Below are 16,611 nucleotides of genomic sequence, written 5' to 3'. Positions count from 1 at the left end.
AAAAAAAAAAAAAAAAAAAAAAAAAAAAAAAAAAAAAGCTTTTGTTGTTTCTCCAGGAACTCTTTCTTGTTCCTTAAATTTTTCATTTATAATAATGAAAATTGTCCATACTGTCTCTTCGCCTTTGAACCCTAAGTATTTAGGTCCCTTCCCGTTTCTAAGTCACAAGCACCCAAAGGGTAGGGCACTCTTCTTCCTCCCACCATTCCACAACTTTGAGCACGCAGCGTTTGCTAGCTGCTGAGAGTGCTGAGTTCAACAGTTTCTTTTCTAACAGCCATCCAGGCTTACTCGTAAACAAATTACAACAGAGGCAAAAACAGAAGTGAAGACAGAAAGAAATCAGAAGACGAATAAACCCTTGAGCAGTAGAGGACATTCTGGGGTGCATTTCCGAATTCCTCAAAAGGCCTCAACAGATACCTGTTGAATGTATTTCCGAATGAATACAGGAAGCAGAGGATCTAGCTCCAGGAAAGATCAGCAGCTTTGGAAGTGGCCTTCCAACCGCAACATGCGAACACCCAAACACTCACTTCCACCCCAGAACATCACTTTGGAGGACCATACCTGTACTGCCAGCCTTTCGTACTGCCACCGCGGCTGCTGTTACTGCTGCTACTGCTGATGGCACCCCCACAGCTGCTGTTGCTGCTGTTCTTGTTCGGGGTCACCGCGGTGGCCAGGCCCTCCAGCTTCCCTTCACTCTCCGAGGCTTTCAGGACTGGTGCCGGCTCACCTCCCTGCATCTTAACTCCAAAGTTCATCTGCCCTTCTCGGGCGAGAGGAATCTCCTGCAGAGGGCTCTTAGAGGTACTTTCCCCGTTTCTTTCTCTCTTGCTTTTTTTTTTTTTTTTTTTTTTACTCTGAATGTGATCTCAGACCGCGGCTAGAGTGGAAACCGTCAGCGGTCCAGAAAACGAGGACACGCATTTCCACTTCGGTTCAAACTTTTAAAGAGCACAGGTCCCCTTCGGATAGCTGCCTCTCCCGAGCAAGAACAAGGAGGACAGATCACCCCGCCAGAGGGCTCGTTGCCACACTCGGAGGAGCAGCCGGGCGGCGCGGGCGAGGTCGCGGATCCTCCGGCCGGGAACGCGGGGGCAAGGACGGGAGACCACAGCCGAGGAGCCCCGGAGCCCGCGGCCTGACCTCGGGGCTCGGGAGGCGAGCCGGTCGCGCTGCCTCTTCTCCTCCGCCGGGTCTTCAGAAAAAAGGACCCGTCCAGCCAGTTCGGCGGTTCCCGCCGCAGCCCCAGACTGAACCGGGGCGGTCGCGCGCAGCCCGCCGAGGGTCTGGCAGACGCCGCCGGCTCCGAGGCCGCTTCAGCGGGGGTCGAAGGTGAGAGGTTCGCGGCGGCCTCCTCCGACACCCCTGGTCCTGACGCTCGGCGGACTTCACCGGAGCGGACCGGTCCCTGGAGCCGCCCCAGCCCTAAAAGTAAAAGCCAGGGCCCCGGCCGCCGCCCCACCCACAGCCGGTCACCCACCCGCCTGCTAGCTCTCCCGCCTTCCTTTCCGGTGTCGTGTGAGCTCATTTCCGCTAGAGCTGAAGCGCCGGCGCCATCTTTGATTGGGGCAGCCGAGCCTGAAAGGAGGCGGTGTGACAGGGAGTCTTTAGGGCGAAGGAGCTGGAGGACTAAGCAGTAGGGAAAGGCTCTGGGAGGGAGAGAAACAAGGGAATGAAATGGCCTTGCTAAACAACTCTTACACTCTCTTGTAGAGCCCCTTTCCGTGCCGTTTTAAGGGAACCTAAAATGAATGAATGAATGAATGAATGAATGAACGAAAGAAAGAAATTAAGAATTTACAGAGCAGCCGGGCGATGGTGGCGCACGCCTTTAATCCCAGCACTAGGGAGGCAGAGGCGGGCGGATCTCTGTGAGTTCGAGACCAGCCTGGTCTACAGAGCTAGTTCCAGGACAGGCTCCAAAGCCGCAGAGAAACCCTGTCTCGAAAAAAAAAATTTAAAGAGCAAAGGAATAAAACACCTGTTCGGTGATTTTGGAACAACAACAAAACAAAACATCAAATTGGACTAAGGTAAATCAGTCTTAGAAAATAAAAGGAGCTGGGCAGTGGTGATGCCTTTAACCCCAACACTCTGAAGGCAGGCGGAGCTCTGTGAGTTCAAGGCCAAGGCTACACTGAGAAATTCTGTCTCGAAAAACCAAAATAAATAAATTAAAAAAAATACCCACTCCACCACCACCCCCCCAAAAAAGGAAATTGTCTTGGAAATTAGAGATCTTGGTGATGGAGGAAAAAATTTAAATAGTGAGATTGATGCTATAAAGGATTTAACAATAAACTTGCAAAAGAAATGTTAAGTTATACAAAGCAGAGTTTAGCTAAAGGAGAGCTGCCTCCAATACTACTGAAAGAAAAGTAGTGTACAATCAGGCTTGCTGCAAACCTTAAGGAAGAAATTGTGCCATAATTAAAGCTCAGGGTCGCCAAGAAAGTTTATTTGCTGAGCTGACCTCCAGTTAGACTCCAACTCTGTAACAAAGGGAGACAACCCTCACTTACAACCAGCCATTAGGTCCATCCCCTTATCAAAGCATGGCCCTACGAGACCACTCAAGGGGGCAGAGCAGGGCCACAACCATTCACAAGGCCTGACCTGCCATTGACTCTGTCTCTTCATAGGAAAAGTGTAATTCTGCCAGGTGGGCAAGGTGAACCTGGGTGACAACTATTTGAAAAGAACATGGGTGTAGTGTACTTGTTTTGTTTTTGTAGACAGTTTCTCCATGTCCTGGCTGCCCTGGAACTCTCTTTGTAGACCAGGCTGGGCCTATGAACTCACAGAGATCTGCCTGCCTCTGCCTCCCGAGTGCTGGGATTAAAGGTGTGCACCCCCACCACCTGGTTGTATTACATTCTTTTATGTTGCATTTGTTTAACTCTGTGAAGCTGTGTTATTTTACCTGCCTAAACACTGAATGGACTAATAAAGAGCTGAATGGCCAATAGCTGGGCAGGAGAGAGAAATAAACAGAGCTGGTGGGCAGAGAGGATAAATAGACGAGGGAAGGAGGAGAAAAGAAGGAAACAGGATGAGGGGCCAACCACCAGCCACACAGCCACGGAATAAGAAGCAAGAAAAGATATATAGAATCAAGAAAGGTAAAAGTGCAGGGTGGTGGTGGTGCACGCCTTTAATCCCAGCACTTGGGAGGCAGAGGCGGGTGATCTCTGTGAGTTCAAGCCCAGTCTGGTCTACAAGAGCTAGTTCCAGGACAGGCTCCAAAGCTAGAGAAACCCTGTCTCGAAAAAACAGAACAAAACAAAAAACAAACAAATAAGCCCAGAGGCAAAAAGTAGATGGGATAATTTAAGAAAAGCTGGCTAGAAATAAGCCAAGCTAAGGCCCGGCATTCATAAGAAAGAATGTCTCCCGAGTGCTGGGATTAAAGGCAAGCGCCACCACCGCCCAGCACTCAGGAGGCAGAGGCAGGTGGATCTCTGTGAGTTCGAGGTCAGCCTGGTCTACAAGAGCTAATTCCAGGACAGGAACCGAAAGCCACGGAGAAACCTTGTCTCGAAAATAAAAAAAAAAAAAAAAAAAAAGGTCTCCATGTATTTTCCGTGTACTTTTTGGCAGTTGGGTGGTGGGCCCCCAAAGAACAAGAGTTAAAAAAAAAAAAAAACAAGAACAACTTCAGCCTGTGTGGACTGCATGGCCTATGGTATGTTTGTTAGTAGAATCTTCTACTCAAGACCAGCTCCTCTTTGAGCAGGAGTCAGGGGTGCACTATTATTAAGGAGCGTTTTCTTTTATTATCCTCTGAGTGTGTGAAGTGATACACACCAGGAAGAAGATACTAATTGTATGACATTGTTGTAGAGTTCATTTATATCACTGTTATAACACCATACTAATTCAGCAACATTGGTAGTCTTCTGGGCTGCAGGCCCTCTTTAAAATCTTTCACCCTACTTAAACCTTGATTTTGTGTCTACACAACAAGAGTGGCCGGGCAATGTTGGCACACGCCTTTAATCCCAGCACTAGGGAGGCAGAGGCAGGCGGATCTCTGTGAGTTCGAGACCAGCCTGGTCTACAGAGCTAGTTCCAGGACAGGCTCCAAAGCCACAGAGAAACCCTGTCTCGAAAAACCTAAAAAAAAAAAAAAACCACAAGAGTGACTGTGTTAATCCCACCATCGAGAATAAGACTACTACCAATAAGAGAATAAGATTTGTGCCAAATTTGAAGCAAGCTTGATTTTTATTGGGGTGCATCCAAGAGTAGGCCAGCGAATTTCCCATCAAGTCCAACCAGGGTCCAAACATACATCCTGACCGTTTTCCTGCTTCTGAACCTCCCCCCACAGGTGATCAAGCATATCCGGTGGAGATGGGTCAAACAAATCTGTTTAGGGAAGTGAAAACCTCCTTGTTAACCCCATAAACAATCTCCTCCAACATTTCAGGAACTCTCTGTCCTTGAGCAAGAGGCTTGCAGACTAGAGGCATTTTTGTTTCTTGAATCTCCTAGACATTTGGCTTCCACAATTATTTCTATTTTTACAGTCCTTATTAAATATAAACTCTTAATTCCCGACAAGACCAATGAATTGAACGTATACCGTGTTAATCCCACTGGTCAAGAATAAGCCACTACCACACTGTAAAGCCAAATTTGAAGCAAGCTTTAATTAAATATGGGTCAGTTGGATGGGCTCTAGCCAGGTTCATTTCTGAGATCCCAGAAAAATGACCACAAGTCATGCCTTGCAGAGGCTTAAAAAGGCAACCCCACAAGGTCCAATCAGGAGGAAGCATATATCCTGATGCATTTCCTGCCTACGTGTTTCCTGTCCCCCAATATCCATTCTCTCCCCACCCCTCATCTACCCTCCCACCCACATGTGATCAAGCATAAGTGAAGGTGCAGATGGGTCAAACAAGCTTGTTTAGGGCAGTGGAAACATGAAGAGCCTGCAGCATTTGACTCTGGTTCTCACGAAAGTGCTAGGCAGCCTGCAGTGGAGGCCCATGTATTTTGCTTATTGGATTGTTGTTTTCAGGACAGGATATCTCTGTGTAACAGCTCTGACTGTCCTGCAACTGACTTTGTAGACCAGGCTGGCCTCCCTCACAGAGATCTGCCTGCATGAGTGCTGGGATTACAAAGATGTATCCACCATACCTGGCTAACAAAAATTCTATTTATTTTGCTGAGGGTCATCACACAGGTTTACACTCTAAGTTCCTAACTTTGTTCCTAACCATATCTCCCCAAGGCTGCTAAGCTGTGTGGTGTGTCTTAGCCTGAGATAGGGTAGTCCCTGGTTGTAAGGCCAGGATACCCAAGAGACTCTCCAACCCCAGGGCAGATTAAGGTGGTGTCTCTTCAACGTCTGCAGCAGTCCTGAAGAGGTGCAGAGCATAAGTACTGTGTCAAATGGGCACCATGGAGTTCTCTGCATACGTAGTGTGTCTGGTTATCTTGAGTGAAAGACAACGCTGGGTTCTGGTTATCAGTACAGCCTTGGGTGTAGTGGGGTTCCCAACTAATCTACTTCTCTATGTCTAAAAGGCATTTTTGACTATGACCAGCACATGGGGCAACACAGAAGTAACCTCCCACAACTAAAATAAGATAAATAAAAGAATTTGGAGGATGAAACTGTAAATCAGTGAGAAGAATTGAGGGAACTGACTTAGAGCAAGGAAAGCATAAATAAAGAGAAGTTTTGTAAGATGTCATTTAAAATGAGATGATAAAAGCCAAAGGTAAGGGAAGAGCAGTCTGTACTTATTCTGAGAAATGAGAGCCTGAAGCCTAGACCATGACAGGGAAAGTGAGATGAAATGAGAATAAAGAAAAGCGGAGGAATTTGGGTTTTGTCGTAAATATGACGGTGTTAGAGTAACAATAAAAAAAGAGCAGCAGGTTCTGGAATGGAAGGAACACATCACCTTTAAGGAGAAACAGCCTCACAGGTGGGAGAGGTGAGGGGCAGCCTCACAGGTGGGGAAGGTGAGGGGCAGCCTCACAGGTGGGGAAGGTGAGGGGCAGCCTCACAGCTGGGGGAGGTAAGGGGCAGCCTCACAGCTGGAGGAGGTGAGAGGCAACCTCACGGCTGGAGGAGGTGATGGGCAGCCTCACAGTTAGGAGAAGTGAGAGGCAGTCTCACAGCTGAGTGTTGACTGAGCTTTTGTCCTACCTGGGCCTTCAGTCGTTCAGTCCCATAGAAATACACAGAGGTCTACATTAATGATAAACTGATTGGCCTAGTAGCTCAGGTGTCTTATTAAATCTTATAACTTATATTAGCCCATAATTCTTGTCTGTGTTAGCCATGTGGCTTGGTACCTTTTTGGGCAAGGCAGTCACATGTTGCTTGCTCTGTGTCCGGCTTCCTCTCTGTCTGGGTGACAGACTGCAGACTGAAACTTCCCTCTTCCCAGAATTCTTGTTGCCCCGCCTATACTTCCTTCCTGGTCGCTGTCACCCCATCTATACTTCCTGCCTGGCTACTGGCCAATCAGCATTTTATTAAAATAATACAAGTGACAGGATCATTGTCCCACAGCACTGAAATCTCAGCCAACAAATGGTGCCCAACATGTGGACAACTGCATCCACAGAAAGCCTGAGAGAACCTGGGAAGTAATTCTAGACAGAAAAGAATAGAATTAAGCACGTATTATCTCAGGTGGGCTCTGTTTGCTAGAGGCAATGCGTCTCATTTAAGAGAAGCTTCCTGACTCAGCTTTAGCTGAAAAAAACTTTGCAGCCCTTTTAAGAGGCTCTGCCACAAAACACTTACATGGTGTTTATAAATAGCCTATAGCATGGACCTTGAAACACCATAGAGTTGTGGCAATAAACTCAGCTCTGGTCAACATTCCTCCAGATTCTCAGAAATCTAAGGAATGGGGTGGATCTAGCTGTCAAAGACACGACTTTAATCTTAGCCATATCACTTAGCAAATTAAAGATTCATGTGATCAGAAAAAGAGATATACAGTAATGTTAGATTCAGATGAAGAAAACCTCTAAATGGTTTACAGTGTGTTTAAAATATATTTAGGCTTGGGAGAAAAAAGGATAAAGTCCTTAAAATAAAAAAGAAAGAATAGTTGGGTGTGGTGACACACACCTATAATCCCAACACTTGGGAGACAGAGGCAGGCTGATCTCTGTGAGTTCAAGGACTTTGGTATACAAAGTGAGTTCTAGGACAGCCAAAGATATACAAGGAAACTTCGTCTCAAAAAGCCAAAAATTAAAAATAAAAATAAGAGAAATAGAGTTTAAAATAAAGCCATGTAAAGATGAAAAACACACAGAGAGTGTGGATACTGTATATTATTGTGTTGTCTTTGAATTGTATGACTGCTGAGGAAGGAGCAAAAATTGCTAAAAGTTATTTGATTATAAATGCTGCTGCATTAATCCAACATATATATTTTGAAAATACTTTGACTTCAAAATTGAAGTCAAAAGGTACATTACTTTGGAGAAGAGTTTTGCTTTTCTTTCCACAGGAAATGAGAGGCTGTGGATTCATTCCAGGTTAAGAATAAACAGGTTTGGTCAAGAAAGACCCCCTGAGAAATCTCTGACAGGAGCAGATGGCGCAGATGGCCCAGTTCTACATCCAGAGCAGATACAAGACTGCTGGCTGACACTTTGTCCTTTACTCTTGGTGTCCCTGGTGAACAGTCTAGTTTGCACTAAAGTACAGCGGACACCTGGTGTGGTATACTCAGATGACAAGAGTTGAGGCAGAGGAAGCAGGAAAGGGAAGCCTGCTTGAGCTGCAGCCTGTGTGGCCCTCTGAGCACACTGTGGGGCTACAGCTCTGTTCAGCACCCTCCAGTGGGGAGTTCCAGCTCCTTCCTTTGGCTCCCTCTGCCTCTCTAGTTCCTTGGCCACCCCACCTCTGCGCCTCTCCAAGGCTGCTCCCTACTTCCCTGGCCTCTCCACTCTCAACCCCACATTCCTTAAGTTCAGCAGACTTAACCAGGTTGAGCTGAGTTAGTGCCACATCCTCACCGATAAACCAGCACAGCTCTTACAGTGGACTGTAGGACTTAGGGCCTATGCTCTGTGCTCTGACTGGCTACTCAGGAGTCACAGCAGGGCCCATGAGGACAAGACACCCTACCACTAACACGTAGAGCAGCAGGGGTCCTTCTGGGAAGCTTTCCCACACCCTGCCACCACACCTACTCAACTGGGAACCACTTGCCTCCATCCCTCTGTTCTTACTGCAAAGCCCACGCTACAGGTACAGGGATTCTTGGGGTCTTTTCTCGCTGCTGTGTCCACAGTCCCCAAAGCTGTGCTGGCATACTGTACACACTGGGTGAAGAGTGGCTGAGTCAGGTGACCAGATCTGCCTGGAGGAGACACACCTGTGGATGGGCTGCTCATCCCACAGATGGCTAGAGGGAGGCACCTGGCTGTCCCTTTCCTGTAGCCCTTGTCACCAGAGAGTATCACACAAAGTGTCCTTTGTATGCTTATGACAAATATATTGTCCTTGTGTCCATCTGGTCAGGGCAAGCAAGGCAAAGGCCTATGTGTACCTGGGGTGTACACTCACCTTCAGGTTCCTCTCCAGTTGGCTCCTCCTCACTCTCCAGCCCCTAGTCCCAGTCGGAGTTGAAGTTCAGATAGTCACTTGCTGGCTTGGTCCTTGCTCTTGGGAGTTCAGTGTTCAGAGCATCATTTGCCCACATGGCCACCTGGGCCCTCTTCTGGTGAACTGACAGGAACTCCTGGAATTTGGCATCTTCCTTCAGCTGCGGCAGTCAGCCAGGGGGAGAGGCAGAGGCTCTCCAGCCCTCACCCTCTCAATGTTTGCAGCCCCCTCCTCCACCCACAGAACACTCACCTGCTCCAGGTCACTGGGCACCGTTTTCTTTTTGTCATCCTGAAAGCAGAAGGCAGACAGGGTCACAGCAATGCTGGAGGAGGGAAGACGAAGTGCATACCCACCTTCCAAAACCATCCAAAAGATACTTTCCACTGCCTCCCAGCCAGAGACCACCCTGCCAACACTGGGCACAGGGCTAGGGACACCGCCTACATACTTTTTTAGTGTCTGAGGGAATGGAGTCTTGTGATGACTGCCTGGGCTGGTTGGGCTTCTGGGCATGTTTGCTCCAGACTCGGGGTTTCGTTGGGTCTCCACCTGGATGGGACAAAGAGCTGGCTTCCACAGCTGCTGCGACACCCAGGCCCGTGTATGCTTTCTTCAGCTCCAGGAGCGTGGGTTTCCCAGAATGCAGTGGTTACTACTTGCTGAGCTCACTAAAGCGATTCACCCAAACTAGACATCGTCCTCCACAAAGTCATTCTGGCCAGGGCTCTGCCCCCCCCCCACACTCTCCAACAGGTGACCGGAAATGATGCTGTTCCCTCTGCTCACAGCAAAAGGTTAGGATAGAGATTGGGGGACCCAGGAAGCAGGGGACGACAGAGCAGAGACAGAATTTGGGGCACACGGGGATTGGGAGTCCACAGTCACCTCCTAGGCTAACAAAGGCTGTTGGGGAGGCAGCACCTGCATGGCACAGGGCGACAGCAAATGACGGCTGTCAGGGTGACGGTTGTCAGGGTGACGGCTGTCAGGGTGACGGTTGTCAGGGTGACGGCTGTCAGGGTGACGGTTGTCAGGGTGACGGTTGTCAGGGTGACGGTTGTCAGGGTGACGGCTGTCAGGGTGACGGTTGTCAGGGTGACGGCTGTCAGGGTGACGGCTGTTTACCATGAGGCAGGCTCAGTCACAGGAGAAAAGCCCGGGGTAACCGGGACAGCAGGATGACGACAGGAGTGCAGAAGAATGCCCCCTCTGCCCTGGCACCTCGGGGACACTCTCAGAGGCAGCTTTGGGAGGATTCTCCCATGAACCAACCCCAGACATTCCAAGCTGTTATCAGTTAGCAAACCACTTTATCCCTGTGATTGGGTCCTGTAAGCTTATTTGGCTCACAGGTCCCAATCACAGTCGATCATTCAGGGAAGCCAAGGCGGGAACTGAAGCAGAGACCATGGAGGAACTCTGCAGACTTACTGGCTCAGCTACTATATTTACGCAGCCAAGTGGTGACACCACCCACAATGGGCTAAGCCCTCCCACATCAATCACCCATCCATGTCTCACAGACTTGTCCACAGAGCAATCATATGGAAGCAATTCATCAACTGAAGTTTCCTCTTTCTAAGTGACTCCGATTTGTGTTAAGTTGACCAAAATTAACCACCACAGCAAGGAGGGGTCCTCTGAGTATCCATCTGGTCCCCTATCACCACATACACGCGCTGGTTTCCTCCTTTACCCGACACGGCAAGCAGTTACCGAATGCCTGCCTACCAGATGCCAGGGTCTGTGATCACGGCTGGGATGCTCCGTCTCCACTTAAGGAGAAACCACTGAAAGCCGTTACCATCACTCATGTTCTCAGGGTCACCTCCCCTCCTGTTTCGCCCAACAGCCTCGGGAGTGGGAGAGAGAACTGAGTGGACTCGTGGGGTCGACAACTACACAGAGGGGACCGGGGTCCGAGGCAGCAGGTGAGGGGCTAGCATCTACCTGGACCAGGATTGTCCGTTTAGGAGTCAGGCACCCATAAGGTAGCAATCAATGGTGATAATGATAATGACAACAGCCACTCTTCCCGCTTTTTAGGGTGGTCAGAAGGGGGTCCCCGTCCCATTGGGTTCGGACCTCCCCAGTCCTGCCTCAGACTTTAAGAATCACTCCATCCTTCCGCCTCATTTTCCGGAACCCCGCTTCCACTTCCAGACCCCTAACCAGCTCCTGCTCACCCCATTAGGGAGGTTCTTCATGATCAGTCGCGATGTGGCTCCCAGGTCCTCCAAGCTTCTGATTCACGGACCCCACCACTCCGACTTTCCACAACTTTAACTCCACCTCACCGGGCGCCGCCATATTCGGCGAATCACGTGCCCCCCGCCAGGTTCCGCCCGGAAGTGGGAGTGGCCTCAGTGGAGCTTCTCCACAGGGAAGCCACGCCCTCAAGAGGCGGGGGTGGGGGGGGAGGACTGAGCACATTCTGTGCAAGCACACTTTCTCCTCCGGAGATGACGATACCCGGTGAGGCCGGCAGGGGGCGCTTGTGCCCAAAATCTGTAGGATGACAGCTGAGAGAGTAGGGATTTTTGCTTAAGAAAAACTTTTTTTTTTCCCTGGTGGCGGTGCTCACACTGCACTAGGGAGGCAGAGGATAGGGGAGCTCGAAGCAAGTGTGATTTACAAAGAGAGTTCTCTGGTTGTTACACAGAAAAACCCTGTTCCAAAACAAAGAAACAAAAATCCAAAACAAAACCTTTTTACAAATTCATTTCTTTATTATGCATATATGTTTATATATGTATAGGTGTGTGTGTGTGCGTGCACATGTTCCAGGGTTCACATGTGATGGCCAGAGGTCGCAGTGATCAAAGTCAGATCATCGAGCTGCAAGCCCCTTAACGGACTGAGCCATCTCAGCAACCACCTTGCTTCCTTTTTAAGATAGAGAAACTGCCAGGCACTGACTCAATGACTGAGTATGTCCTGTGTATATTGCTATAGGGTGAGCGTTGGCCCTGTTTTGCAGGCAGGTGAATCAGGTGATTCAAGCCAAGTAGGTGCTAAGTAGAAAGACAGAGATTAGAATGCAGAGCTTCACAATGATTACCAACAGCCCATAACCTTACAGGCATCCCACTGCTCTCTGAAGAACCTTTTTAACCCCTCATCTGCCAGCCTCTGGGCTGAGTTCTTGGCCAGACTTGCCTCTGTGGGCTTTGTGCCTGCTGCAGTTAGATGGGTTTTATCCTAGGGCCCAAGGGCCAAAGACTATTCAGTTCTTAACCTGTTCCACTGTGTTTCAGAGCCTTCTCTGGACCTGCTCGTAGGCAAGGGAGGTTTTCGATGGAGAGCCCTGATTTCTCTACAAAGAGGGCACAATTTACTATCATTACCAGCAATACCTCAGCTGAACCCTCCATCTTCCCACAAAGCCTTTGCAATTTTATCTTAAAGACATCCACCAGGGGTTACGGTGGCACGTGCCTTTAATCCCAGCACTCAGGAGGCTGAGGCAGGCAGCAGGCAGATGTCTGTGAGTTTGAGACCGTGGGGTGAAGGAGCAGGGATGGTCGACTAGGGACTAGCTCCTAGAGAATGGTCACAAGGAAACCTCTAAGATACACCAGAAGATGGAAGCAAACCAAGTACAGTCTGTCATGTGCATTGTCCTTCAAGTGTAGGGGAGGGGTAATGGCATGGCAAAAGGGCACGCAATGTCTTCGTTGCCATGGCAACCTCACATGCAGCCAGCTCTGTCTCCTGGTTGTCCTCCCAGGGCACTGCCTAGCTCAGTGTCTTGTGCCCCTTAGCTCTCATCTTTGTCTCCACCTCACCACATCTCACTGCTTCTCCTCTGCACGGTGCGAGACCACACTTTGCCCTTTCCCCAGGGAAGTAATGATTCACCTCCCAGACCCTGTTTCCAAATAAGGCTCCCCATGTGGCTCGCAATGTTAGAGTTAGTAGGATCTCGATTTCTAAGTGTTTTCCAACCTTCCCTCCCGCCACACACACTTTTTTTGAGACTGGGTCTCTCTACATGGTGCTGGGTGTCCTAGAACTCATTATGTAGACCAGGCTGGCCTGAAACTCACAGAGATCTGCCTGCCTTTGCCTCCTGAGTGCTGGGATTAAAGATGTGTGCTGCCACCACCACCAGGTTAATATTCAACCTTTAACAATCACATTAGTCGTGGGGTGGTGGTGGTGCACACCTTTAATCATAATTTCACAGACACTAGTAAAAGACAGATATATAACAGGTCTGGGGTGGCTCAGTCAGTTTCTCAAACAAACAAACAAAGAGTTCTGGTGGTACACAGGTAAAAAAAAGTGTGCCTTACAGGATAAAGAGGGCCATCAGCAGAATCCAGGACTCCAGGGAGGCCATGTCCTATGAAAAATGCCTCAAGATTAAGATCAGTTGTCTAACTGAACAAATGTGACCTGCATAAACAGGAGCAGTGTCCTTCTGCAGCAGGACAGGGTAGTGTCCTACCCCGATGGGAGAGAGCCATCCTTGGGGATGTCACACTTGTAACGGATGGCTTGCCAGAACTGCTGAAGGGCTGCTGAGAATAAGGCTGTGACTGAGAAAGATGAGACCAGCCCTGCCCAGAAGAACTTTTGGCCACAATGGAAAGAAATGCTCTACACCTTCACTATCCAGAGTAGCAGCCACTAGCCTCGTGTGACTGGTGAGCATCTGGGTTCATAGCTGTGACTGAAGAACTGTGCCTAAAGGTTTTAGTTGATTAGCACGTGTATGTATGTAGCTAGCAGTCTCTTCTTTCCAGCTTCCACAGAGAGGCTGATGGGACTTCCTTATTTTTCTTCATTCCCCCCCCCCTTTTTGTTTTGTTTTGTTATGTTTTTTTGAGACAGGGTTTCTCTCTGTAGCAATCCTGGAAGTCCTAGAATTTGCTCTGTGGACCAGATTGGCTTTGAATTTAGAGATACAGCTTAAAGGATTAAAGGTGTGTGACCACCTGATGTAAGCCAGCCTTTTAATTCTCCTGATGGGCCTGCTACTGCCTAGAGGGCTTAGCTCAGAGTTCTTGAGGACCCTGAGGCAAAAGGTGTTCACTCAAATTCCTGTGGCCAGAACAGTATTGTCCCAGGGGCATAGTGGCTGGCCTCTGGAGTCTAAGAGTCCATATTTTGTAAATAACGTTTTCGGGTAAAGTTCTGCTAAATCTTTGAGATAGTTCTCATAATGGATAACCCTAAATTTCACAGCTTAGTCTACAGATGTGCACTACCATAGCTGGTTCCTTGGGGTGCTGGAGATGGACCCAGGGCTTCATGCATACCAGGCTACCCTCTACCAACTGAGCAACAGTCCAGAGGCTGGGAAGCCAAGAGCCTCCTCTTGAGAAGCAGCCATCAACCATTATGGCTTGGCACACCCACACCAGAGCCCCGGCCTTGGCACAGAGGACAGATAGAGCTGAGCTGAGGCCATCTGCACTGAATGAAAGCTGAGTGAGTAGCCTCTCCGGAATGATGTCCTGGTATGCAAGGGTCTGGAAACTGGAGTTCAGCCACTAGACAGCAACACCACTGCCGGGTGCCTGGCCTAGTCTTCAAACCATTATTATTATTATTATTATTATTATTATTATTATTATTATTATTATTTTGAAACATGATCTCAGCGCTAGTCTCAACCTCCCAAATGCTGGGATTAAAGCGTGAGTCACTATTCCTTGCTTTGGAACAAAGTTCTGGCAGAAGATATACAGAGACTGTCACCATGAGGCCAGAGAGAAAGGGATAGGTTGCCTAGTAACCACACCAATGTAGCCCTTCCAACACCTCAGAGCTACCGCCTAAGAAGAGAGGCTTGGTCCAGTGATTTGACCACAGGTAGTATTCAGACCTCCTTGGCCATAACTGTTGCCAAGGACACAGTGCTCAGGAGCAGAGGAAAGAAACACTCACCAGAAGACTCAGCACCTAAGGCCTCTGCTCCTTTATTGAAGACTTCTCCCACACCCCCAGGGAGAAACTCTTCAGAATAAGGCCCTAGTGGGACTCCGCCCACCTCGTGCAGAAATTGGGTCCTCTTAGGTGTCCACACACTGCCTTTTTAAAATTTTGTAAGTCCTAGGACCCTTTTCTTTTCACTTTCTGTGGGTGTGGCCGGCACAGCTATGCATCTATCCAGACCTGGATACCTGGCTCAGACTATCTTCTTTAATGGTTTTTTTTTTTTTTTTTTTTTTTTGGTTTTTCAAGACAGGGTTTCTCTGTGGCTTTGGAGCCTGTCCTGGAACTAGCTCTTGTAGACCAGGCTGGCCTCGAACTCACAGAGATCCACCTGTCTCTGCCTCCCAAGTGCTGGGATTAAAGGCGTGCGCCACCTGAGTTTATTAGTGTTTTGCCTGCATATGCGTGCACTGTGTTCCTGCCTGAGGCCTCCAGAGGTCAGTTCCCTTGGAACTGGAGTTACACGTGGCTGTGAGCCTCCATGTGAATGCTGGGCACTGAACACAGCTCCCCTGCAAGAGCAGCCAGTGCTCTTAACCACTGAGCCCTCTCTCCCATCCTGAGGCAGCTTTCTTACCACTCATGACTACTACCCAGGGGAAGCACCGCCCTTAGTGGGCTGCGCCTTCCCTCACCAGTTCGTAACCAAGAAAACGTCCCATACTTACTTGTCCACAAGCAATCTGATGGAATTTTCTCAGCTGAGGCTCGAAGAACCAGGACGGACAGGGTGTCCTCCGCAGCACAGGCTGGCCTTGGGGTTTCCAAGCCCCATCCCCAGCTTCCCACACACTTGGAAACAGGCTCACAGCACCACACCCAGCCCTCTAGGTATTCTTGCTGTGTCAAGTTAATTCCTTCTGGATTTAATCCTAGAGACCGATCTGTGCTGACTCCTCTTTCAGACGGTAAAAGGGAGAAGAGCTGCTCCTGGGAGCCCCTCACAGTGTGCCACGATCTGGCTCTGCCTTCTTTCTGAAGGGCGTGCCACAGCAGCTCCAGCAGGTTCTGTGTGACTCTGTACAAACTGTCCTGACCTGGGAGTATCCTGTGTGTCCCACAGTCCTTTCAAGGCCGTCCAGTCACATTGCCACCTCCCCATGGCCACCAGGTTCTCAGGGTAGGCTATGCAGTCCAGAATGCCGCTAACCTGCTGTGCCAGGGCGTGATTAGCTGCTGCTGACAACTGTGCCACCTCCCTTCAAGGCACCGCGCAGCGACTGTGGCAACCAAGGGCACTGCTCTCATCCACTCTACTTGCCTGGGCCAAGGGCCAGGGATTGGGGCTGTACTTCCCGCTTGCCCGACCTCTGATTTTGAATGAGGAATAAAGTTCCAGTCAAATGTTGTATGGTGGCTTGTACTTGTGACGCTTGTACAAGTGACACATTTTCTACCCCCAGCACCCTACTGTCCTGTGTGGTACTTACAACAACTCCCTTGAGTTATTCCTAGGATTTTCATTTAACAGACAAGAAAAAACTAAAGTTCAGAAATGAATGCTTTCCCCTCCTCCCCCGACTTGTTTGTGTACCTGTGGCCTAGCATGTCCAAGTAAGACAGAGAACTGGCCTAGCGCGTACGAGGCTGCAGGTAGAGCAGGGGTTCTACAGCCGGCTGGAGAAAGGATGTGAAAAATGTTCACTGGTCACCGGAACAACCAGCGTGTGGGTTGTTTTCAGAGTTTCCTCCCACAGCTATTTGTACAGACTCTACTTAACAAATACATCTCTAGTGTTCATTAGGTGCCTGGTTCTACTCTAAAGAATATTGCTAATGCTAGCCCAGCCAACACGGCTTACTCATAACTTAAGAGTTGAGCTATTTATGTATATGGTGTTTTGATTCATGTATGCCCGTGTATCATATGCATGCCCAGTGCCTGAGGAAGCCAAAAGAGGGTGTCAAGATCCCCTGGAACTGGAGTTACAAACAGCTGTGAGCTAACATGTATGTGTTGGGAATTGAACAGGGGTCCTCTCTTAACTGCTGAGCCATCTCTCCAGCCCCTGAGCTCTCTTTTTTTTTTTTTTTTTTTTTTTTTTTTTTTG

At 49.0% G+C, this 16,611-nt stretch overlaps 1 protein-coding gene and 1 long non-coding RNA gene across 2 annotated transcripts in view; both read right to left on the bottom strand.

The window, feature by feature from the left end:
- The window catches only part of Osbpl11 (oxysterol binding protein like 11), a 61,766-nt gene extending 60,304 nt beyond the window's left edge, over positions 1-1,462 (bottom strand). The window contains exon 1 of the mRNA XM_050159837.1: positions 571-1,462. Within this exon, the coding sequence (XP_050015794.1) occupies positions 571-767 (197 nt within the window). The 5' untranslated portion in view covers positions 768-1,462. The remainder of the gene's footprint in view (positions 1-570) is intronic.
- Positions 1,463-4,204: 2,742 nt separating this feature from the next.
- On the bottom strand, positions 4,205-10,929 carry LOC126512193 (uncharacterized). Its single transcript, XR_007594938.1, has 5 exons — positions 10,801-10,929; positions 9,063-9,163; positions 8,864-8,902; positions 8,573-8,747; positions 4,205-4,380 (listed from the first exon to the last, which is right to left on the bottom strand). It is a non-coding gene; the product is annotated as an uncharacterized lncRNA (long non-coding RNA).
- Positions 10,930-16,611: the final 5,682 nt, after the last annotated feature.

This window comes from Alexandromys fortis, unplaced genomic scaffold (genome assembly GCF_014885135.2).
Source record: "Alexandromys fortis isolate MF-2015 unplaced genomic scaffold, M_Fortis_MF-2015_v1.1 scaffold_119, whole genome shotgun sequence".
NCBI lineage: Eukaryota > Metazoa > Chordata > Mammalia > Rodentia > Cricetidae > Alexandromys > Alexandromys fortis.
Note: the sequence above shows the minus strand (reverse complement) of the source record. Positions and strands in the feature narration are given on the sequence as shown.